At 41.8% G+C, this 25,978-nt stretch overlaps 1 protein-coding gene across 2 annotated transcripts in view; it reads right to left on the bottom strand.

Moving 5' to 3' along the window:
• The window catches only part of sema6bb (sema domain, transmembrane domain (TM), and cytoplasmic domain, (semaphorin) 6Bb), a 190,727-nt gene that overhangs the window by 51,349 nt on the left and 113,400 nt on the right, over positions 1 to 25,978 (bottom strand). For both annotated transcript variants that reach the window (XM_074635872.1, XM_074635871.1), the window contains 7 exons: positions 20,408 to 20,506; positions 17,748 to 17,838; positions 15,350 to 15,469; positions 14,688 to 14,776; positions 13,665 to 13,882; positions 3,624 to 3,755; positions 2,874 to 3,023 (listed from right to left, as the gene is read on the bottom strand). In XM_074635872.1, the coding sequence (XP_074491973.1) occupies positions 2,874 to 3,023; positions 3,624 to 3,755; positions 13,665 to 13,882; positions 14,688 to 14,776; positions 15,350 to 15,469; positions 17,748 to 17,838; positions 20,408 to 20,506 (899 nt within the window). The remainder of the gene's footprint in view (positions 1 to 2,873; positions 3,024 to 3,623; positions 3,756 to 13,664; positions 13,883 to 14,687; positions 14,777 to 15,349; positions 15,470 to 17,747; positions 17,839 to 20,407; positions 20,507 to 25,978) is intronic.

Raw genomic sequence — 25,978 nt, 5'->3', positions numbered from 1 at the left:
TCAAGTAGCTCCCAGAGGCTAATTTATGATTTAAGTGCAACAACTGATTGGTTTAGGTGTAAAATACAGACTCTTGTGGATTTAAATCATAATATGCCAGTTTCTCTCGAGTCACTGCAAAATGAAATGAATTCCACGGAGAAGAAACTGCTCATCAAATTTGCATAATAAATTAATTACGGCAGACGTTCAGTCATTAATAATATCAGTCAAGTAAATGGGCCCGTCTTGGAACAATAGCAGAGTGTTGCTGAACTACACACAGTCCTGTGTGTACGAGTCAATAGACGACAAAAGAAGCCGTGTTGTGCCGGCTGTTTAATATTCCACATACATCCAGTCTCCATAATCCCCCGGTGGCTGGTCGGCAGCGGGACTACATATGGTAGATAGCGAATAGAGAGAGAGAGAGAGAGATGGAGAGAGAGGCATGTGTGCATTTATGTGAGACTTGATGTGCTACAGCTGCTCGCCTGCTACCACAGACTTCAACACCCAACCAGTTTAACTTCAACAGAAGGAGCCCAAACACACAGACCGTGTGTGTGTGTTTGTAATCCTGTCTCCTACACTGTAAAACATCATACAGCGGTTTAGTGGAATCAACTCATCAATTTAAGCTCCTAAAAAAAAGCACAATTAGCATATTAGCAGACAGTTAAGCAGCATGCGTTGCTTGACGGTGAAAACTCTCCAGAAACTCTTCTTTTTCGTGCATTAAATTGTTGTTGTAAAATTGTTTCTACACTTCTAATTTGTTTAGCCAAATACATCTTGATGGGAACATAACTGCTGCCAAGATTATGTTTAATGTAGGGCTGCACAATTAATCGAATATAAATCCCGATTTTGGCTTCCCGCAATTAAATGAACATGATCGACTGCGATGTTGACGTTTAAATTGCGTGCTCCGCTCATAGGAAACTCCTAATCCTAATCTAACAGCCAGCCATCAGGGGCCGATTGAGATGTTTTGGCTTCACTTTTGGGAAGCTGTCATGCCGCTGTGTGTGCACTCTACAACAACAGCCGACAGAGCAGACGGGCAAAAGGAAAATGCACTGAATGAGGTGAGGAAGAACCTAAGTCTTACTTGAAGCCTAGCACAACGGGAGAGTGAAAGCAGCGCTCTGTTGATGTAATTTTAGGTAAAAAGTTTTGGGACAATTTTATTTTGCTTCTAGGAGATGCACTGTGAATAAGGACAAGTCTTATTTTGACGATTTGTACATTAGCAGGAATGTAGCACAACATGGAAGTGAAAGCAGCGCTCTGTTGATTTAAATGTAGAAGTGCTATACAAATATTTTGCCCCTAAAATCAATAAATAATCGTGATTTTCATTTTGGCCTTCACCGTGCAGCCCCAATTTAACTGTTAATTTTTTATGAGTGCAGGAAGAGCAAAGTTTTAGTACTGAATGGAAGTCATATGGAGGCGGTCAGGATGCATGGTTGGCATACAAAGCATCAAAGTTAGTGTACAGTACGATCCTGGTTTCTGTTAAATGTTCATAGAGTAAATACACCCTGTCTCATGCTTCAAGTCACTTCTGAGTTTTTCATTATTCAACCAAAACCGCAATTTTCCCCCCCTCATCCTCTTTAAAATCCGTCGGCCACTATTTGGTCTTTCAGAGGCGGAAGCGGGTTCCGTTTTAAAGCTAGTCAAGAAACTGGTATCATATGAAACTAGACGACTTAAGGAATCCATTGGTACCAATAACTCTCCAAAGTTAGGCTACATTTTGGCAAAGAAAAACTGGCATGGCCATTTTCGAAGGGGACCCTTGACCTCTGACCTCCAGATATTTGAATGAAAATGGGTTCTATGGGTACCCACGAGTCTCCCCTTTACAGACATGCCCACTTTATGATAATCACATGCAGTTTCTTTTGCATGCAGTACAAATATTTCAGATTCAAAAACGGTTTAGTTGAATATTTCTGCATACTGGGGTCCCTAAACAGTCTTGGAATTACATAAATTGTGTATCACTGTAAAGCTGAGATTCTTGTGGATCCAATGAGCCAAACTGTATTCATGTGTGATGATGTTAGTCCCCATAGCAGCCATTTCATTGTAGTGAGACCATTTTTTTTTAACTTGACCTCACTGTATAAAATGACCTGTGGTGACCTCTAGGATAATCACAGCCTCATGAGACTTTACAGCCACAAACTAGAGAACTAGAGCATTCAGAGGATGGTCCTAGGTAAATTGACAATAAGGGGGTTTCTGAGCAGTTTCCAGAACAGAAGTGCTCGTCGTCCAATTGCCGAAAAATTCAATTCTTGCAGAAATCTCCAAATGTCAAAAGTTTTTGGTACCAAATCACAGCATGGCTTTTTCTATGGAGTTCCTCAAGGTCTTGGTGCCTTAATGTGGTATTTTGGAGGGATTATTGATAATTTGTATCAATTCTCCAGTGGTAAAAGAAATGGCAAAATTTAGCACCAAATCTGTGTAACAAATGGTATCAACCCAAAAATTGCTGCAACAACTTATGTTGCTTCAAAACCCTTAAACACTTTCACAATTTATTTTAATTCATTAATTTATTCATGTTTATTTCTGATTTATGACTAGAACAACTTGACACACAGTGCTGATGATGTACAACACTTCTATGTGACGTCTACTGTTGACCTGCTATCTCCCCATAAAGACCCCCTGTACCCCCCTACCCCTCCATGAACAACCTTTATTATACTTTAGTTCAATATTGTATTGTAGGGACAAAAAAGCAATTATGTTCTATATGAACATTTTGCAGCTTGTTAGATATGTTTATTAAAAACGTTGCCTGTCTCCTGGTAACATAATCACTAGGAGACAAACAGGGTTGGATGCTTCTCTGAGTTCAGTCTCACCTGACCATGGTTCTGACAATCCAGGGTCTCTGTCCGAGTGATGGGACGGCTTCATCCATCAGAGGATGGGTCTTGACGAAGTTGAGCATCTCATCAGGGAACGCGTTTGAGGAATTAAACCTGGTGCCTTGAACAGCACAGCCGCCGGGTCTGGGGACGACAAGTTTCAGCACAGGTTTAGCAGGCGATACAGAGGTAAAGCAGCATCCTCTTTTATGACTACTTCAGGCCTCAGTAAAGATATAGTTACATAATTAAACCGTCTAGACTGTCTGAGTGTCTCACATTCAGACACATACCACTTTTTCAACAACAGACTGATTTGATTTAGTCAAAAGAACATGATGTTGGAAGGATTTGGCAAGTGATGGGACAGTTATGAGGTCAAGACATGCCTTTAGATAAGCAGAGAACGTTGTATCCTTGTGAAAAATGAATTTCGCACCTCCATGTAACTTTCAGAAGTTTCTACAGGCTGTGATATCATATGCAGCATCTTCCTGCATTCTCCATTACATTTGTGTATAATCAACTTGTTTCACCTTGTAACTAAAACTTTTAAAAAATGCCCTTGAGCAGCATCTTCTTGCATGGTGTGCATTTCCTTTTCTTATGAAATCAAACCTGTGACCTGTAAAACACACCTTTATAGACGAGTTTTATAACTGAATTGAATGAGGCTTGTTCATAATACAGTTTTCTGATAACAGTCTGAACACAGGTGCATAAATTGATTACAGCCATCTGCACCTTGGCTTCGGGATGACTTCATCTGGAACAGGCGTCCAAATAGACTCGGGTGATTTCTGCTCCTTGAACCTCCCTTCAAACACCCCGGCCAGCTGCTCCATGTCGAAGGCACACACCGCCGAACCCGGGATACTACAGAGACAGAGAGGTGAAACAGAGGTGGATTGAGACAGAGAAAGTCGATTGATAAAACACTTTGAACTGACACAAAATGACTGTCAGTCCCGTGTCAAGTAGGCTTTACCTCCCAACGGGGGTGCAGAAAGAATAAGTGTCGGAATAAGAAAAGACAAGGTAGATAATGCCGAGACTGAAAAATAGGCTGTGAAACGTGAAAAGGGAAAGAAGTTTAAATGTAGAAAGCCAATTGTCAGTGTGAGAAAGGGACTGGCTTCCAGCGAAGATGACAAATTGGATTTGGGCTGCTCATATTTTGACGTTCAGAACTTGAACACAAAGGAAATTGTTACTGAGACGGAAAGAAAGACTGGATAAGATAGACGCTGTCAACTCCGTGGGCGAAGAATAGATATGCAGCGGATGCAATAGCTAGATTAGCCACATGAAAAGATCTTGGCTGGAATTCCTGGAATATAAAACGAAATAGGAAATGAGTCACTGAATATTTTGCTTTTCACAAAGTGTGTGTATGTGTGTTCGTGTGTCTCATAAACACATCCCCAGTAAAAAGCTTGGTGCACCTCGGAGGCTGCTTAACTACTCGTGAACCCTGCAACGGGGAACAGAACATCTGCTCCGAGAAGTGTCCATAGCCCACACACACACACACATAACCAACAAATAGAGACACATTCACAGAAAGTTACACTATCTCTTCACTGAGACTGTTACTTTTTCCTGTTTTGGCTCGAGAAAGCACTACAGAGACTGAGAAATAAAGAGAGCAGTGTCAGGATGAGATAAGGAATGAGTATTAAAAAAACATCCCATGCTTCAAGCTCCGAGACTCAACTCTGCTCCGAATGTGTCCTCGTCAATGACTAATGGTGTGCGTGGTGTGAGAGCTAGTGACTAAGTGCTAATACCTCAGTGATACGCACGCATTGAAAGTCCCGGAGAGACTGAGTCACCTGCAACCTGCTGCTACCAAAAATCCCACACATACCCCATCTGTTTCTGGCCCTCTTTCCGCTGGTGATTTGAGGGTCTGTGCCGCCTGCCGTCGTGACTCTGAGTGGTGTTTCTGTTGAGTGCCCCTTTGAAAGCCGCAGAAGGGTATGTTTGGGAAGGCAGCGCCCGAAGGCTGGATTTTGGTGGCGGCGGGGAGCCGTGCTCTCCTGATGTGCCATTTGATCAGGTCACGCCGTCTCCCTCAGTACTTATCATTCATAGGCAGGGATGTGACTCAACCCCGGCCAGCGTGGCGGAGCTGCAGGCATATCTGTGGACGATACGGTGGGTCTCTCTCAGGACCGCCGGCACCAGATGTTATGTGTGACATGTCTGCCAGCTATGCACCGGTCGGCGCAAGCTCGGCTTTCTTTCTCTACCTTATCCCACAACTGCAGGTCACTGGGTTTGCCCCACGTAGGGCTGCGTGTCCAGCAGCAGTAAGCCAGAAGGCCTCGAGCAGTTTCTCTCTCCACATTCTCTTAATTATTCCCATTTTCACTCGAGTAGTCTCTCCTGCTTTTGTTATCTAGTCCAGTGGTTCCCAGCCTGTGGTCTGGGGCGCCAAAGATCACAGGATGTGCATCAGGATTTGTCTGCTCTGAGGATGTCAAAATTAGATTTGCTTCTATATAACGAACACACCAGTGTTGATTTCGTTAACGACAACTATGACGCAATATGTTAGTCAACGACCTTTTTTACCATGACTAAGACGAGACGACACCGATGTCATTAAACACTAACGGTGACGATATCAAACATGCAATATCGCTGACGAAAAAATACAAGACTAAAATGTCGTTTAAAAACATAAAAAACATTTTGACTAAAATCAAATGACTTTTCGGTGACTAAAACTAGACTAAACCTATGAAAGATAGAAATTACTAAAATGTGGCTAAAACATTTCATTTTTGTCTTAAGACTAAATTTAAAATAGATGCTAAAATTAACACTGTAACACACTTACTGTATATTTTATACAAAAGTCTGTATATAAACCTAAATAAAAATATATTTTTTTGCCGCTTAGTAGCAAAATCTAACAAAATATTCTGCTTCAATCCATATTTGTTGGCGTTTAGCCTTTCAAAAACAACAGTCTTACTTCGATCAGAAAGGGAGGCCCGTACCTATATTAACGAAGTGATCTAGCAGCAATCTAACAGCACCATAAATTACATTAAATCTATTTTGGCTCTAACGTTATTATAGTAAATTAATAAAGTCATTACAAAAAAAAGATAATATTATGCATCTTGCGTCATCGCTTGGCGAATCCGACAACAACTTTATTTACATTGACGAAACTGACGAATTAAAGAAAGTTGATTTAATAAAAAAAGACTAACTCATTTAATGCACTGAATCACTTTATTGAAATTGAGGATTTTGTTTGAGGATTTGTAATTTTTTTAGGGTGATGATGTTGTCGGGGGTCAGCTTTACTTAGATACAAGAAGAGGGGGCTTCGTGGATGATAGGTTGGGAACCACTGATCTCGTCCATGTGTTGTTTTCTTGTACACAAATTTCCTTCCCAGTCGCCTTGCTCACTTCAGACTACTTTCCTTTTTTTTTACTTTCCTTTGGTTTTACTTGCCTGTCCCTTTCTCTCTGTGTCCATCGGCATTTGTCCGTCCTTCACTCTTTCTCCTCGACTAAGGTTGAGTGACAGGCTGTCCAGGCAAGATGCAGAGGGTGTCCGTTTGAGAGGACTGCTGCGGAGTCTAAAGTACTTCCTCACTGTTTAACAAGCTCTCTGACAGCCTGGAATAACACTCCTCACGGACACATGATGCCTCGTAGGGGCGGACGAGGAAGAGGAGAAGAAGGTGGGAGTCAGGGGAAGTGTCAATGTCGGCCCTTTAATTAGGGGTTTAACTCTGATAAATTGTAGAGAGACTTTAACTTCTGCACACTCATGAATATAAAAAATAAAGACCTTGAAATATGGTATCAATTAGCCACATGGGGACGATATCATTTCTGTTCAAATGGCAGAAATCCAACAACTTCTTTGATTGACTTGACTTGATTTCTACCAGACTTGATATGGATCCAGAGGGGTTTCAGAAAAACTTTGGCTGTGTCTGAAATCACTCACTACTCACTATATAGTGTACAACGATGGTCACTAATCAAGCAGGAAAAATGGTAGACGTACGAGAGCGGCGCGATTGATACAAATCCATGAGCTGTGGCGTGAAAAATAACGTATTTAATGTGAGCAGAGCAGCACACTACAAAACAAATGGCCACAAATTACTTTGTATTTATTAATTTGGGAAAATACGCCAATGGCAGCACATCACCGCTGAACTACTTACGTTCTTGCCTTTCACAATAAAAGCCCTAGATATATATGCTGCATCACTGCTTACCAGGGGAACTTAAATTCACTCAGAGCATTTCAGAGGCAACTCAACAAAACAGCTTACAACATGTACTTATCACAAAAATACATGTCGGAATTTATTAGCTATGGTCTACAGTACCACCCAGCATTCAAAGCAATAACCCTCGACAACACCTCACCTCTGTCTAACAGAGAACTCTCAGCTTTACTCTAGTTTCTGTCACAACCATACTCCATCATGTTTTTGATTCTGCAATAATCTTGCACGTGTGGAATTTGCACATCAGTTTACTACCTCATTTAATTGATATCTTAAAACAGAAATTGTAACCTGCACACTTTGCTAATGTTTATAGTATGTTTTTGTTTTTCTATGTTTATATTTTCTAAGTTAGTTGTAGTAGTGTGGTATATTTATAGTGTATTATAATATATTCTTTATATTGCGTATACTATAGATATTATCTCTAGTGTTGATATGTATCTCTCAGCCGACGTTGATCTGGCGTGTTTTAATTGTGCGATAGCAATGACGTAATTAACGGCGCAGAAAAAAAGAGCTTAGCTTAGCCTAATGACTGGAAACAGAGGGAAACCGCTAGCCTGGCTGTGTCCTAATGCAAAACAAATCTGCCCACCAGCACCTTCAAAGCGCACTAATTCAAGTGTAATAACAACAAGTTGAAGTTTTCCGGGGGGATCATGTGCCGGACTTTGTCGTGCTATTGCTAAGCAACCAGACTCCAGTAAAAAAAACAAAACACAACTAGTCATCAAAAGCAAATAAGTGCATTTTCTTCATTCTCTTCCTTTAAACTAAACTTCGAGGCATCAGAGAGGTCTATATCCTGTAGTTACATACTGTATAGACCAACGTACAGCTTTTACAAATAGCACAGATATTCAAACTATGATCAGAACTATATCACACAAAGTTTCATATTAAACCTTTTCAACTTTGGCCTTAATTATGAGACTCTTTTCTTTACACCTCTGAACTTCTACCCTTTATCTTCAATTTTTAATATTATTCAGGCATCCTTTTTCTTTCATTTATTCTACCACACACCTCTCACCTGATCTCCTTTTTTTGTATTCAAGCAACCTCATTTTTCATATTTTTCCTTGACCTTTCCACATCAGGTCCCTGAGGGTATTCTCTTCCCTCCCTATCCCGACCATCCAGACTCATATGGGCTCGCGAATATCTCTGTAACAAGTCTGTAATTTCCTTGTGACGTGGCTCTGCTGTCAATTACATGTGTTCCCAGACTCATTTCCTCAAGCTCTAGCTAGATACCTAGCTATGCATTCCCCTTGCCTTCTCTACTGGTGCATGCCCGGGGGGACTAGCTCGCACATCTGTGCATCCTCCCTCGTGTCACACTAAACCTGTTCTCCTCCTGCTCCTTGTCCTCCTCATTTTCCCCTCCTCTGCCGTGTTTTCCCAGAGGGACATCCTGCTGTCTGACCCCCGTCACGTGGGATCCTTTACAACCAAAACCAAACATGGCCTCCCACTCTCAGGATGCACTAGATTTACTTTACTTTGCATGGGATGTTTTGCTTGCATTCCTGCGTGGCTCCATTAAGCCTAATGAGCCCACGTCACTCTGCTCCAGCGGCAATAGACATTTTCAGCTGCCAAAACAATAGCTAAGAAACAATGAGAGCTGTTTGTTTTTCAGTAACCAGTCCAGTGCAGCTTGATGACGGTAAGCCTTCCATTTGACATCTCGACACTTACCCACTTATTTGCACTGATAAATAAAGCAGAAAGTACGGCCTGTTCTCTTCTTCTCCCCGATGGATTCATATTTTTATTCTCTCCTCTTCTGAGATTGCTGTTGCTCCATACGCCTCCTTGACCTCTTGAGCATCAGGAGTGTGAGACCAGGAGGTGCTCGGTAGGAAATCCGAGCTCTTCTTTCATCCCTCTTCGAGAGGAAGGGCCCGAGGCTTCAGAGGTGGATGCACAAAGGAACTGACAACTGGAGGCGATTTTATACTCTGGAAGTAGAGACTTTAAGGATCCCACAAATGCAACTTCATAACATTTGAGGAGCTGGTGTGTGGCTGTAAAATTATCCCTGGGCACAGGAGGAGATGAGTAAGTTCAGAGTGTCCAGCGGAGACTCTAGGAGGGCCCAGTAAAACCTTGACTTTATCCGCTTATTCCCAAACTACAGTCCCATATATGCTGCTTGGGGCCAAATGGCAGGAGAGAATAGCTATTCCTCCACTCCCGGGTCCTGCTTCATGCTGTTTTCACTGCACGATGCCAGCCAAAGCAATTTGTCTGGCAAGCACTTAGCCAGCGCGGCGCAGTGGGCCACACAGGGCCAATGGGAGTTTTGCAGCTCACCTCACACATTCTCTCGTTCTCTTTGTGTTCATTTCCCTCCATCACGCGTCTCCTTATCCATCCATCTAAACCCTCTCTTTCTCTCTCTCCTGGCTGGCAGTTATTTAAAAAAGGACCCAGTGGCAGTTCACCCAAGCAGGGGTGTGTGTGTGTGTTCAGCTGGTTCGCCGCAAATGCTGTTATCTGGGAACCATTGTAAGTGTGTTTGTGCACGTGTGTGTTTGTATGTGTGTGTGTGTGTGTGTGTGTGTGTGTGAAGCATCCATCTGTCTCTGCAGGCTCCCGCTCGCAGCGTAGTCCTTCCAAAACACGTAGATAAGATGCAGCTGATGAAACAGTTTTAGATCTCAGAGAGAGAGCGAGGGATGCACGTGTTGTCCATTATTGACTTCCTCGTCCTTGAGCTTCTCATCCGTCTCCCTCTTTATTCTCCTTCTCTGTCTTCTCTCCTTTCACGTTTACCTCATTGTCCCTCTTTCTCTCCTGTCTCTTACGGGGAGCCCACCGCTTTGAGACGCTGTCCTGCAACTGGTACCGTATGGTGCTTTATTCTTATATCCTAAAATAAACAGGGATGGGACCACTGGCAGATGATAGCTATGCTGCTGGCTGCATTTAAGCGAGACGCTGTATTGATTCCAGGCAAGTATTTCTATATGTTTGCCTCAATGTCTACCAGACACAGTAAATGGTGTCAGGGCCATTCCGATGTAAGGTGAGCGGATCATCAGAAAAGAGTACTTTTCTATGATTTGAGCCACTTATAGACTGCAATATGCTGTAGCAATACCTAATTTTAAAGTGTGCAGAGTAGTTTTTATCCCTGTGCAATGTAAAGGATACACAGAGGATGTTCCCACTAACATGCACACTGCAATGTTCCCTCTTAATAAGTCATTTATTAATAGAATATTTTTAGGGCTGTCAAAGTTAAAAGGATAATAACGTGCTAATGCATATTCATTTTAACGCCACTAGTTTCTTTAATGCATTAAGGCATTGCGATTTTTAGGTTGTAGCAGGCTCGGTTTTTAAAGCTAGAGTGAAGATACTGGCATGATATGAAACTAGAATACCTAAGGAATCCATTGGTACCAACCATGTCATACTAGCTTGTTGGTAAGGAGACTAAATACACTACGAAGTTTCGTTAAATTTTGGCGAGGAAAAACTGGCTTGGCCATTTTCAAAGGGGTCCCTTGACCTCTGACCTCAAGATATGTGAATGAAAATGGGTTCTATGGGTACCCACGAGTCTCCCCTTTACAGACATGCCCAATTTATGATAGTTACATGCAGTTTGGGGCAAGTCATAGTCAAGTCAGCACACTGACACACTGACAGCTGTTGTTTGCCATGTTATGATTTGAGCATATTTTTTATGCTAAATGCAGTACCTGTGAGGGTTTCTGGACAATATTTGTCATTGTTTTGTGTTGTTAATTGATTTCCAATAATAAATATATACATACATTTGAATAAAATAGCATATTTGTCCACTCCCATGTTGATAAGAGGATTAAATACTTTACAATTCTCCCTTTAAGGTACATTTTGAACAGATAAAAAAGTGTGATTAATTTGCGATTAATCGTGATTAACTATTTTAATTGACTGACAGCCCTAGTAGGTTTTTTCTTGTTAATTTGGAAAATAGCTAGAAAAAGCAGCATTTCAACAAAGCACAATAAGTAGATTGCTAAAACTGTATCGGATAAGAGAGACATAGGAATCAAGAAAAATGGTTTTGTTTATTCACACTTGCTTCAAGGGGAATTATCTCATCCCACTGGAAGAACATGTAAAACTCAACACTAGATTGAGTCACTTTAGAACATTAGTGCCTCTCTGATGTAGAAACTAATTTATATTTCCTGCATTGAAAGGATCTGAAGTATAGTGTATGTATAGCTCACATACATATTTTTTTGTCACACTCTCTGTCGTTCAGTTTCTCTGGTTTGCTGTTTGTGTTGTCTTTGGCTCTGCAAATACCCACCTCCTTCAATAATCCCCCATTTACCAGGAGGCACATCTCCTCTCCTCTCACCTTTTTTCAATTTAATCTCGTCTTTCGACAGATCACCCTTTTGTCCTCAATGAAAGCGTTCCATGTGTCTTAAATTACTCTGTACCCCACAATCCTGACCTCTGTACCTCCACGCAGCCTCTTTCATTTCTCTGGAGCTTTAATCGGCCTGTAGGAAGCCTTGCTCTTTCCAACTTCATAGGTGAAGGAACAAACTGTGGTGGTCCACTGAATTTCCAAGGTGAGCCGTGTGAGTGCTGCTTCACAATGGGTGTCTATCTCAGTCTCCACGGGACGTACGTCAAGATGTTTCCACGTCTGTGTGTTTCTTAAAAAAACACTCTCGGTATGATTGAATCCCCTTTTCTCTTTCCAGAGAGGACAAAGATTGAAATCCCTCCACTTCAGCCCTCAAAGTCACACATGTATGCACACGTATACACACATTCACACACAAATAAAGCTTATTGAAAGGCACACAGGTTGATTATTGATCTGGAGCAGTGATTGTCAACCAGGTCTGCACTTGCTTTGGGCTACGTGGAAAAATTGTCAGCTGGAACAGCGTGTGTTGAGAGTGCGTGCAAACTAGTTAGCAAGCCAGCAGAGAAGTTGAATCGATAACACTTTCTATGTCTATAATGCATTATAAACATACTTATAATGTATTATAGGTTATTATTATAAGTTCTCATACATATTCACAATGCTTTATAACAATAATATTCACACATTATGAAGCATTTTATAAAAACTTATAAGGTCAAGTATCATAATACTTCTTTTTAATTTTTTTGTATTCTAATTCCCATACTTGTAATACATTATAATCTTTTTATAATGCATTATAATCACTGTTATAATGTGATTATAAGTTTCTCTAAGTGAAAAATATCATTAAATCAATGAAAGAACACAAAACATTGTAAAAATGTATTTTTACTTTACTTAAAGGAAACAATGTCCACTTACAATAACTTATAATCACATTCTTATGCATTATAAATGTGATTATAATGCATTATAAAAAGATAATAATGTATACAACTATGGTTATTATAATACACTATGATCCTTGCAAAGAAATGTCAGTGAGTGACCAGCTATTATGAAGTATTATATATATAATACTTGACCTTATTAGTCATTATAAAATGCTTTATAATATGTTATTATTATTGTTAGAAAGCATTATGAACATTAATAAGTGCTTATATCTATAATTATACAGTGCTATACGCAGATTATAATACATAATGAGTCTTAATAATGAGACGGGCGTCATAGAAGGTGTTACCGTTGAAACAGTTAGCTATACAGTTTTTGGGCAAATGGTGAAATATACTGTAGCTATAATGTATAAACCATGCAAATAGTTAGTCAAAGCGATGGATTAAAAGTTCAAATAGCTAAAAGTAATAAATAAGTTGTTAAAATACTTATATAGCTAAAATGAATGAATGGAAAAGTTCAAATAGTTAATTAAAACATAGTTGGCTTAAAGTGACAGTTGAAACAGCTCCAGTAAACGTGAATCGAAAGATAACTAAAAGAACTAACTGAAATATAACTTAAAGTAATGTTCAAATAGTTAGCTAAAAGTAATAATGAATGGTTAAAATAGAGCTAAAAGTAATAGAAATAAACCAGCACATTCTCATCCCAACTCACGTCCCTTGGCGTCACTTTAGTCTACAGGAGACGTGAACAGGGGTGTCCTGGATGAAAGCCTTGTGTTGTTGGGCACATACACCTCCCTTCTAGCCCGCCCTTAGTGTGTCTTTTCGCTCTTTAAACTACGTCACCACAGTCACTCCCGACGTACTTTCTCTGAGCATTTACTGTTGACGCGGACGGGTTCACATTGTAGTTAATGGAAAGCCTGGTGTGTTTCATACCGGCGCTAAGGGGTGCCTTGTGCGGCGGTATCAAACGCCGACGGCCGTGACAAAGTGTCTGTATTTGGCGCCCTGTGAATGAGAACGAGCCGGATAAACAGTTGAATCAGATGCCGGTGTTCAGGCTTCTGGAGGTACAACTGACAAAATAGGTTGCACTGATCTTGAGTGTCCTTGTGTGCACATTTTTGAGAGAGATGAAGGCATATTTTGTGTGCTTTGTAGCTTGTTTAAAGGTTTATGTTAGTATGTGGTACCTGTTTGCTGGTGTGGAGAACACCCCCAGGATTATGTCCCTGCCATGCATCCTGATGATGGGGCTGGTGGAGTGGAGCAGGTTGAAGTAGAAGTGGGAATCGCCGGGGACGGAGCAGTTCAGACGGGCCTTCAGGAACGACGTCCACTGCTTCTCCAGGACACGCTGAGAGCCGCCGAGATCACGTTTGCACACCCGCGACACCCTTGACACCACCACCTGTGAGTAATCAGGCACAGAGAAGCAGCTGTGGGCATAGAAAATAACTGACAGGTGTGCAGCGTCTCACATATAACTCCGATGATACGCTGGGGAGCAAGCTTTGGGGTTTCATCTTCAAACAGGCATATTTAAAAGCTCTCTCCAACTTCAGGGTGATCTTTACAGAGTCATTTGCATGCTATTTGCAATGCGGAAACCCTGTTTTGACAGATCATTGTTTTATAATGGTAAACCTAATATCAATTATTCATAAAAATGTCAGCGCATCTCAAAATTGCTTCTTTGAACAGCCTCATCCACACAACGGTGATGCTGTTTAAGTATCCATTTACTCTGCTCTCTGTAAACATGTCAAACCCGGAGACCTTGTGCAAGCACTTCTCCCCAAATGTGAATTGCTAATTCATTAGAGAAGATCCCGATGCTGATATTTTTTCCATAAAGACATATCCCCAGCTCTGGTAAGGGCAGGAAATATACAAAGCTATTTAAAAAAAGGCTTTTCTCAGGTTAATACCGACATGAATTGTTTACTCAGACTGTGATTTGTCGGATTAGATATGCAGGCAAACAAATATGAGGATGAAAGGTCAGTGTAGCTGAGGGAGAAGAGTTGATATTGACATTCAAATAATAGCAGCAGGGAGATATTAGAGCGGCTTTTGTGGTGTTGCATTTTAAGCACACATCCTCTACAGTCCTTTTAAAAAAGGTGCCCTGAATGGACCGGCAGCTCCTCCGTGTGAATGCTGTGAGTTCACAGGTCCAGGAGGATACGTTTTCATCAGAATGACTTCTATACCTTCTCCAGGTAATTGAACTCCATGGCTATCTCTCGGAAGAAGAAGTAGATGTGAGGTCCCCACTCCACGGCGCTGACGAAATACGGCTCTATATTGAGAGAGAGAAGGGGGGAAAAAGGTTTAATAAAATATAGATGGACCATCAGAGAGCAAACAGAAAACAGTGTCTCCATTTGCAAATGCATCATTCGCTCCCACGACACCGAGGTAACATGAGGGCAGTGAGAAAGAGGCACAGGCCACGCTTAATTTCATTACATGGTGAAAGGGGATTTCACACCGAACAATAAGCGCATTATGACTCCCTGATGTTTCGGAGAACTCGGGTTTCACGCTACGCATTTGGACGCTATTACACCCGGGACCGGCTACAACCTGTGTGTCTGATATCATGCATTTCTTTTTTTCCCGCTGTCTCGTTGTCTTCGTTAAGTTTGACCGTGATGTGGATTTTCTGTCAGGGAGCAGCACGTTTGACAGCTTCGTGTCCAGTGACCTGAACATGGAGTTGTCAGGGCGCTGCTGACTCAGCCGCTCTGCTACTGACACATGTATTGATCCCGCATGCTGCTAAGTGATGTGGATGCACACACACTCAAAACACCAGTCTGATGCACACACACACACACACACACACACACACACACATGTCTGTAGGTACCTCTGAACCACTTGGAGTCGTGCTTGACGGTGCGCAGAGCGGGACTGTCCCCAAGGCTACGGTAGATCACTGCATCGATGGCCAGGAAGTCTGTCACTGTGGCTGTAAACAGATTCCCCTCTGACACACAAACACACACACACACATAGAAACACTGGTGAGTTAGGCAGTCTGCCAAAGCAACAGCATGACCACAAACAATAAAGCCGGCGTGAACGTTTTATGAAAGTCCTCCTGCATCATAAACATAACATGACTGACCAGTCAACAATATAATTGCAGAAACATAATTGCAACTTTGCATCACTCCCACGCCAAAAAAATAAAATTTTTACTTCTAGCTAATATCAGATAATGGGCTGATGGCTGAACAGTAATGGCTCCCTACAGTTTCAGCCACAGAACAGTGTTGATTATATTATAGTGGAGTGTTTAAATCTGATGAAGTAAACAAAGCAGATGAATAAAAAAAAAACAATCACAATAGCTCTGTTTTGTTGAGGCTGCTGAATGCAGCGCATTCAATGACATTCAACAATGATATTCATCAGAGCTGATCCACGTGCAGGAGAGGAAGTAAAGACTAAAACTAGGGCTGGCAATTGATTCAAATATTTAATTGGGATTAAAGCAGCAGTGGCTAGAATTGTAACAAATATGATTAAAAAAAAGTTATATATAAAACGGTCACTATATCCTGACAGTAGTGCATGAGACAGGTAGTCTGAAAAAAATCATGTGTCCTCCGGTGCTCCTAACAGCATCTGCAAGATTTCACAGACCGGAGGAAAACAGCCAATCAGAGCCGAGCTGGAGCCTTGCTGTCTCTGAGCAGCTGTCAATCACTCGCGAACTCCGATCAAGCAGTCAAACTAGGCCGCGCTGATCAAATATGAATCAATATTCTGTTACTGTAATGCCTATTTCTCTCCTCAAATGTTTTCAGAAACATCTTGTAGTGTACTGTTTAGCTGTAAAATGAGAAAGTTTGTGACCCGGCAGCCATGTTGAGATCAGTTGAGAAAATACCGAGCACCGCTAACCAGCCGGAGCACAGCCAATAGGAACGCTCTCTCTCTGAAATGACCTGTGGTTGGCCAAATTAGATTGATTTTCTAAAGTCTGAAAACAGAGCCATGAGGAGGTGCAGAAGTCTAGTTTTCTCTCAGAACACTTGAATTACAATATGCTGAAAGGTTATTATGGAATTTTTGCCCAATGATACCAAAAATATACTGCCTACTGAAGCTTTAATCGCATGATTGTTAAATTCCCAAAAGCATGCCAATTAGAATGTTTTATATTCAAACAACTATTTCAGGTCATTGTGAGTCATTCATATATACGTCAGCTGTCTTGAATCTTTTATGTAAGATCACAAAATGACAATACAAAGGACGTGAAAACAAAACAAATTGATGCTCATTTTGTATTCCTCCGAGATCACACACTGGACAAATCTAATTTTCTTCTCCCAGAGCAGCATACAGACACATTTCTACATGAAGAAGCAGTTATGAAGTATAACAGCTGTTATTTGAGCACAAATTATTGTTTTCTTAAATTATATCACCAAAAAACAATTATTTCTCAGTTTATGGTAAGATAATATGTACGCAACTTAAGTTTACTCCAGACTTGTTTTCCTTGTCATATCTAACTTTGTGAAACACATTCTACCTTAATGTAGAGATACTAGGGCTGTCAGTCGATTAAAATAGTTAATCACGATTAATCGCAAATTAATCACACAGTTTTTAATCTGTTCAAAATGTACCTTAAAGGGAGATTTGTCAAGTATTTAATACTCTTATTAACATGGGAGTGGGCAAATATGACAACAAAATTAACAACACAAAACAATGTCAAATATTGAAACCCTCACAGATACTGCATTTAGTATAAAAAATATGCTCAAATCATAACATGGCAAACTGCAGCCCAACAGGCAACAACAGCTGTCAGTGTGTCAGTGTGCTGACTTGACTATGACTTGCCCCAAAACTGCATGTGATTATCATAAAGTGGGCATGTCTGTAAAGGGGAGACTTGTGGGTACTCATAGAACCCATTTACATTCACATATTTTTTGAGGTCAGAGGTCAAGGGACCCCATGGCCATGACAGTTTTCCCTCGCCAAAATTTAGCGCAAGTTTGGAGCGTTATTTAGTCTCCTTCTTGTAGGTCATAGTATGACATGGTTGGTACCAATGGATTCCTTAGGTTTACTAGTTTCATATGATGCCAGTATCTTCACTCTAACTTCTCGCTACAACCTCAAAATTGCAAGTTACGTTAATGGGTTAAAGAAATTAGTGGCATTAAACCAACTTGCGTTAACGAGTTATTATCGCGTTAACTCTGACAGCCCTAACTAAAACAAAAGGTGCATCTTACCTGCAAACCGAGCTACATTGGCGTGTTTGGGGTCATAGGGGCATCTCGCCATACCACTGACCGTGTCTCCAACCATCTCGAGAGTGTCTCCCTGTAACACCGCACACACACAGACACACACAGAAAGATGCACGCATCAATCAGCAATCTCCAAATAATATGAATGCGTCTACTGAGCAGCATTATGAAAACAAGCCACAAAGAGAATAACAATTAGGGAGCGTTACCGTAAGTGCAAACTAATGATTCACTGGTGCCAATTAGGCACAGCAGCAACAACAAGAGAGTCCCGTTCTCATGCATAAATAAAACACACACACACACACATACAGACACACACACAGGGGCCCATACACCCACATAAAGTCATACATAAATACACAGTGAAATCTCTCTTCTGCTTTTATTACACACTTACAAACAGATGCACTTAAAAGGCAGCCAAAAGCAAACAATCTCAACAGCACAGTCTAATTCTCGTCCACGACTGAAAAGGAAATAATTTATTGGTGTCATTTCATTAAAAAAAACAGCTATAAATAAAACAGTAGCTAGCATCGCTAACTAGTCCCCTGAGAAGCAGACAGCCTATCACGGAGAGACAGGTGTGTTATACTCTGTTGTAGAACGTCATTAGCTGCTGACAGATAATGGGCCAGGTACGTCTGTCTCAGTGTCCCACTGTTGCGCTATGTTTGAAATGTGAGAGACTGAAAATAACACTTATCTGAAAAAGCCTTTGATAGTGAAAGGATTTTTTCCCCCCTCTACTCACTTTCTCCAACTCAACTGCCTTCATCGCTCATTTAATATTCCTGCAGAATGATGTGAAATCAGCCGAGTCCGTGATTAATATTTATGCGTAGTTTTTCCTTCCACAAGTTTGAAATCGTCACAGTAATGGAGCGAGACAGGGAAGTGGTCGGGAAGTGGAGCACATTTGGCTGCGTGGTGGAGGATTCAGGTGAGCTGCTCTGTCGGGATGGATACAAACCTTCTGACAAATATGTTTTTGGCGGGGTGGAGGGAATATTCAGAGTACACTGCGGCTAAATGTTAGAATCAGGTCAGTCAGCACTTACACTTGTAGCTTGAACTCTGCTGTCTCTTAACTTCTGCCTCAAACTGCGTGATTGCTTTGCTTTCTTAAAGGGACTGTATGTAACTTTGAACACGTGTAAATTGTTTTTTATTGCCAATGTGTGAACAGGTTGTAACCTAACCTAAAAAAATAAGACCTTCTGCGACTTTCTGTGTTTCCTCTATCAGCGAGTGTGTGAGACAACGAGCGACTAGTGGAGCAGAAGAGAGTTAGTTTAGCTTTGAGAATATCAAGTGAATGCTCAGTGAAAGTTGCAGTTTGTGCAGAAATGTGTCTTGTTTCCCTGCTGCTGAGTGAAGTGACAGTGGGATTAAAGAACCAATATGTAATATATTTACTGTAATAAATCATAAAATGACCATGATATGCCATCAGAGATTAAAGAAACATCTGGCTTCTCCAACAATAATGCTACAGCCATTATGTTCTTCTATGAAATTTCCAGTCCGGTCCAGAACGTCTGTTTTTGTTTTGGCCTGTGTGATCCGTCCACTGCCCGTTTCAACACCCTGTTGCCACATATAAAACAAACTGGCACGCAAACACAGCCTTCGGCAGCCATGGAAGCAAGCAAACCAACCGGATCAACAGAGATAATGCTAACGTTAGATTCTGCCCGACCTGAAAAGCCTCGGCACATCTCTCTGTGGTCCGTGTGCAGCTGGTTTTCAAGGCAGCGAGTATGTGAGACACACAGCCGGTGAAGTGATTCAGACTACTGCTGCTGTCCAGAGGCTAACGCTGTGATGCTAACACACACTAACTGCTATCAGTCACACTGGAGGAGTGGACGAGCCACGGTTCCAATATTATGAATGTCAGTCCTACGTATTGATCCCAGGAGACCAAAACTACGGTGTCTCCATTGGTCCTTCTGACCACGGTAAGGAGGCTGAAGCAGGAAAAGTTGACACTAGGATCAACGTCGGCCGGGCCTTCGGTTCGTGGAGGGACCTTCGTTTGGTGACATTACTGCCAAGCATGTGAAATATGTAGTGATATTGTGGTTTTAGCTGCTAATGTTGCTAATGTTAATCAACATGATGCCTGTCAATCACGTTCAGTCTCGTGTGTGTCGCGAGCAACAGGACGCTGACTGTCGTCAACTTCACGGCCACAGGTGTCACTGTTAACAAGCACTTTCTGATTCTAACAGAGAGCCCCTTTAACCACTAAATGTAGCCAAAGAAATCAAACCAGGCAAACAAGTCACGTCTCTCCACCCTCCTCTTCCTCTTCTCGCCTCTTTGTGTTCTTCTTGATTATCCGTCTCTGACTCTCAACGATAACAAGCTCGGCAGACCGCAAAGTTTAACCACCGAGAAATAACAACTGTTGTATCTCAGGGAAAACAAGGCACTGAAACCGCCAGACAACAAGGATAAAAAAAGTCCTGGGGAGGAAGTCGACACCGCCTCGAGTGCCGAACAAACAGCTCTAATCAAGCTGTACATTCTCACCTGAACAGACGTACTGATTATGTTCGGAAGCGAGGCCTCTGTTTAGGAAGAACAGATCAGTGACGTCAAACCAAACCATTATGTTATGGTGAACTTACAGTGTAGTTGGCACAGAGCGGGTTGAAGGCGTTGGTCCCGCACACAAACAGGCCTCCTTGTCTCCTGAGCAGCACCTTCATGAAATTACGGCATTCATCCTGCAGGAAAGAGAGAAATAAAAGAGAGGGAGAGCTTAATATGCAGGAGGCGTGAAAGTGAAGAAAAGAAAAGCAAAATGACGGAGCGAATAGAGGAAAAACTGAGTTTATTTTTCAGAGACTGATTATCCAAACCGCTCTGTGAAATGAAGCTTTTCAGTTGCCTGATGTGTGGAATTATCACACCATTAACGCTGTCAATCATATTGATATAGTCTGAACGCAGCCTGCAGAGACTCAAACTGTCTACCCTCCTCACACATTGCAAACACAGACCGCTGCACGTACGCCGCTGATTGACAGACGGTAATCCAAACCAGCCTCAGGATTTTAAAACAAGCCACAGATTTAAGGCTAATTTCTCCACCGTGAGGCGTCAAACTACATGAAGCCCTCTTAATGACTAAATAAACCCGAGTCACAGTTTAATTTGTCCATGCTTTTTCTTTGAAATGAGAAGTCGTGTAAGCGCCACATGACTTAATAACCGCTTTAGCCCCACAGTGCCAAAAAGTAATAAATGGTGGTGGAGTGAAAACTGAAAAAAAATGACTTTCAAGGTAATCTGCTGCCTCGACAAAAGGATAATGTGTCAGTGTGTTTAAAGGAGAAATTACTAAACACATGTAACCTCTGATGAACACTTTACACTGCTGTGATGATCACACAATCCTGGAAATACAGCACTGGCACTTTTACCCAACTATTTCAACTGATTATCTTTTACTTTTAACTATTTTAACAATTTATCCATTAATGTAGCTTACAGTTTAGACTTCACTGCTTCCTTGCTAACTAGTTTTCATGCACTCTCAATGCAACAAACATACATTTATACATTGAATGAAATATAGATGTAAAGTGAGAAAAATTATTACTAAAAACTTGGGGCTGTCAATTGATTCAAATATTTAATCACGATTAACCGCAAATTAATTGCACATTTTTTATCTGTTCAAAATGTACTTTAAAGGGAGATTTGTCAAGTATTTAATACTATTATCAACATGGGAGTGGGATATGCTGCTTTATGCAAATGTATGTATATATTTATTATTGGAAATCAATTAATAACACAAAACAATTACAGACATTGTCCAGAAACCCTCACAGGTACTGCATTTAGCATAAAACAATATACTCAAATAACTTGGCAAACTGCAGCCCAACAGGCAACAACAGCTGTCAGTGTGTCAGTGTGTTGACTTGACTATGACTTGCCCCAAACTGCATGTGATTATCATAAAGTGGGCATGTCTGTAAAGGGGAGACTCGTGGGTACCCATAGAACCCATTTTCATTCACATATCTGGGGGTCAGAATCATTATTTAGCCTTTAGCGGCTGTAGCTCAGAGGGTAGAGCAGGTTGTCCACCAATCAGAAGGTCACATAACAAGACACTTAACGCCAAATTGCTCCCGAAAGCATAGCCATCGGTTTGTGAATGGGTATTTCGATTAGATCCCGATGGGCAAAGTTGGCACCTTAGCAGCCTCTGCCATCAGTGTATGAATGTGTGTGTGAATGGGTGAATGCTGACATGTAGTGTAAAAGCGCTTTGAGAAAAGCGCTATATAAATGCAAGTCCATTTACCATTTAGCCTCCTTCTTGACAACCTAGTATGACATGGTGGGTACCAATGGATTCCTTAAGTTTTTTCTAGTTTCATATGATGCCAGTATCTTCACTCTAGCTTTAAAACTGATCCCTCTACAACATCCAAAAGATCGATTGCATTAAAGAAATTAGTGGTGTTAAAACGAATTTGCGTTAACACGTTATTATCACGTTAACTTTGACAGCCCTCTAAAAATGTATAACATTTTAAAATGCTGAAAAATAAAAGAAAGATAAAAAAATACAGACAATTTGTACATAAAAACGTTGACGCGAGATGTGCGCAGTTCAATAACGTTATTTTTTCCTCTCAAGTTTGATTTGTAGGATTGTACAGCATGAAAAGGTAAAGGTACTCACAACAAATATTTCACAACAAGAAGAAGAAATAAATTGCAGAAAAGTTAGATACATGCAGTACGGGTAACAGAAAGGTTTTTTGTTCTTGCTTTTACCATCTTGTGACCCCTCAGACTTATTGTAGTACTACTTGGGAGGTCCTGATGCCCAGGTTGGGAATCACTGTCTCCAGTTAAGAAAGTAACATGACGATGAACAAACAAAGAATCTATCAACAGTGAATCTGCATGTGCATGACCTTTGACTTTAAAAGCCAAAAAGCACCGACAGCAGCTTGCTGTTGCAGGGCCGAGTCCACCACCCATGTGTGTGCGTGTGTGTGTGGTTGAGTGAGTGAGAGAGTGTCGATGTACAGTACAGTACTGTAGATCACTGGTGGACAGCAGCCAGCCACCCCCTCCCCAAACGATGAGTGTCCCAGCCAGGATGGCACCAGCTCTGCCACACACACACACACACACACACGCACACGCACACGCACACGCACACGCACACGCACACGCACACGCACACGCACACGCACACGCACACGCACACGCACACGCACACGCACACGCACGCGCACACACACACACACACACACACACACACACACACGCACATTGCACACACATACCAGATGGGGTCTACTTCAAGACCACCACTCGCACTGATCTCATCGGAAAGAGAAGCGGGGCTGCAGCAGAAGCGGTGGTGGTGATAGCGGGTATGTGAAATGACAGTCTGTATGTGAGTGTGTGAGTGTGTGAGTGTGTGTGGGTGAGATCAGAGGGAAAGCAGCGATATGAGAGACGGGTGAGTGTTATTCCAGATGCTCCACCCTGCACCCTCCTACCCCTCCACCGGCCCACTTCACTCCCTGCTGGGTTCTCGATTTTCAACGGCATAAAAACAGGAAAGGAGGAAGTGTTTTCAATGTGTGAGTGTGTGTGTGTGTGTGTTGGGGTGCAGGGGGGTGTGTCAAGTGTGAGGTGTAAATTTCTAATGGCGCAGCACTGTGTGACAAATTGCGGAGCGAGTGTGACAGTATATATGTGTGTGTGTGTGTGTGTCACTCCCCCGCATACAGCTCATGTGTGCCTGGTGCATATATCTGTGTGTGTGTGTGTGTGTGTGTGTGTGTGTGTATGTGTGTTGTATTGCAGCGCAGATGCATGCTCATGTGTGGGAATCATTTGCATGCTGTTTGTCGGTGGGGTTGCAGTCTGTCAGCTTGGTCAGAGCTGTAATCACAAAGCCAGATGAAGCACTCTTAATAACAACCCAGTCCAACTGCCAGCGTCTCAGAGAGGGGAGTAAACACTTGGAAGAGCCAAACTGCTGCACCAATGTGCACATTTGGCAGCGCTTGTTCGCAGAAAATGAAACATTTCATGACAGGATAAAAACAAGGGGTGGGTCCTTTTCAACTATTGAGGTTTGATTGCCATTTACAGACATCTACAAAATGCATCCCCCTGCTGTATACATGCTTTTCATTAACCCTTATTCATCTGTTCCAGGAAGCAATTTGGCACTCCAGGTATGGGGTTTGTCTTTATTCAAAGCCCAGTTTAGTCAGCAGGATTAGTGTTTTACTATGATTTTCACATTTTTAAAAAATAAACCAATTACAAAGGATCAAGTACTGAATCACTGAAATAAACAATTATGTATAAATCCAAATGTTGTATGTCCTTCTTCTCCGCTCCGCCTCCCCCCCCCCCCCTCTCTCTCTCTATCTGCTCCCTCGCTCCCTGGGCAGAATCCAGACAAAACGCCACCTGTGCTGGCTGGCAAGCCTTCCCAAGACCCAGACGACTGCAGCCCTCCTCCTCCTCCTCCTCCTCTTCCTCCATCTCCTCCTCGTTTCACTGACAGTGGCAGAGCTGCTCTGAAAAATTAATCTGCAGCACAGATGAATTACACAGGAGCACGCGCCCGAGTGCAAATATGGACGTGGCTGTGAATGGAGGGGAGATTTAAAGGAGTGTGAAAAGATATGGGGAGATGCTTCACCAGTGTGTGTAGTACAGTATGTGTGTCTGTGAGCAAGTTTGTATATCTGCTGTTAAATAAACTAGGCGCTACGCAGGCAGCGGGTTTTTAATTAGTCTCTTGCTCTCAAAGCGGCAGTGGGTGGAAATGGAGCAAATATGATTAAAAAAAGTATTTTTTTATAAAACGGTCACTACATCATGACAGTAGTGCATGAGACATGTAATCTGAAAAAAAAATCATGTTCCTCTGTGTCCTTCGGTGCTCCTAATGGCATCTGCAAGATTTCACAGATCGGAGGAAAACAGCCAATCAGAGCAGAGCTGAAGCTGCCGTCCAGCTGCGTCTCTGAGCAGCTGTCAATCCCTCGCAAACTCTCATTAGAGAGACAAACTAGGCAGCGCTGATCAAATATGAATCAATATTCTGTTACTACATTGCCTCAGTTTTAGAAACATCTTGTAGTGTACTGTTTAGCTGACCGCCATGTTGTTAACGGAAATAAAAATACAACCTGACCTGAAAACGTTTAATGAAAAGATGAAACACTGGCTGAAACTAAACCAAACCTGTTTGATCACTGATTATTGATTGAGATCATACATATGTAAATTGATTGTAATGTTCAATGTTGTATTATGTGATTTTATGTATGATGTGCTAGTCTGTATTTATTTATTTTCTTTTTCTTAAAAGCATAACCAGGGACAAGGTCTGCAAACAAGCTATCGCTAGAAGCCCTATATACGTTGCATCGGTTGCACTTTAATTAAGTGTAACAATGCCTTTGTATTGTCCTTGTCAAATAAACCAATAAATAAATAAAAAATGTTGAGATCTGTTGAGGAAATACCAAGCACCGCCCTCCAGCTGGAGCACAGCCAGTAGGAACGCTCTCTCTCTCTGAAATGACCTGTGATTGGTCAACTTCTCCCGTCACGGGCTAGATTTTTTTAAAACCTGAAAACAGAGCCATGAGGAGGTACAGAAGTCTAGTTATCTCTCAGAACACTTGAATTATAACATGTTGAAAGGTTATTATGGAATTTTTGCCCGATGATGCCAAAAACGTTCTGCCGACTGAAGCTTTCAGGCAGATGTTTGCCAGGCTAGTTCTAACTCTGCAGATGTTGACCGAGCAAGTGTATTCATCACCTCTTGGATTCTCAGCACAGATATTTTCCATGGACACACACAGATATCCAAAGGAATTCATATAAATGCAAGTGATCACACGCGCTCAGTCAGAGTATCGGCAACAAGTTCTCTGTTGCTACAACATCTGCGCAAAACAACCTGCAGCAGTCAGACACCATTAAAACTTGAGGAGGCTCCACATTCTGCATCTGCTTTCCATCTATTGTCCGGAACTCAACCTTTAGTCAGAGACGATAAACAACCTTTTTTCTTTCGGTCTAATCCTGGGTTCAATGTTTGTTCTAATGACGAGGCTTTATCCAAAAAACCTAAACCAACGTGGGGTTTTTGCCTCCGGCTACAATCAGCATTCCCGTGT

Source organism: Sebastes fasciatus, chromosome 5 (assembly GCF_043250625.1).
Source record: "Sebastes fasciatus isolate fSebFas1 chromosome 5, fSebFas1.pri, whole genome shotgun sequence".
Taxonomy (NCBI): Eukaryota; Metazoa; Chordata; class Actinopteri; order Perciformes; family Sebastidae; genus Sebastes; species Sebastes fasciatus.
This window is presented reverse-complemented; position numbering and strand designations above follow the sequence as displayed.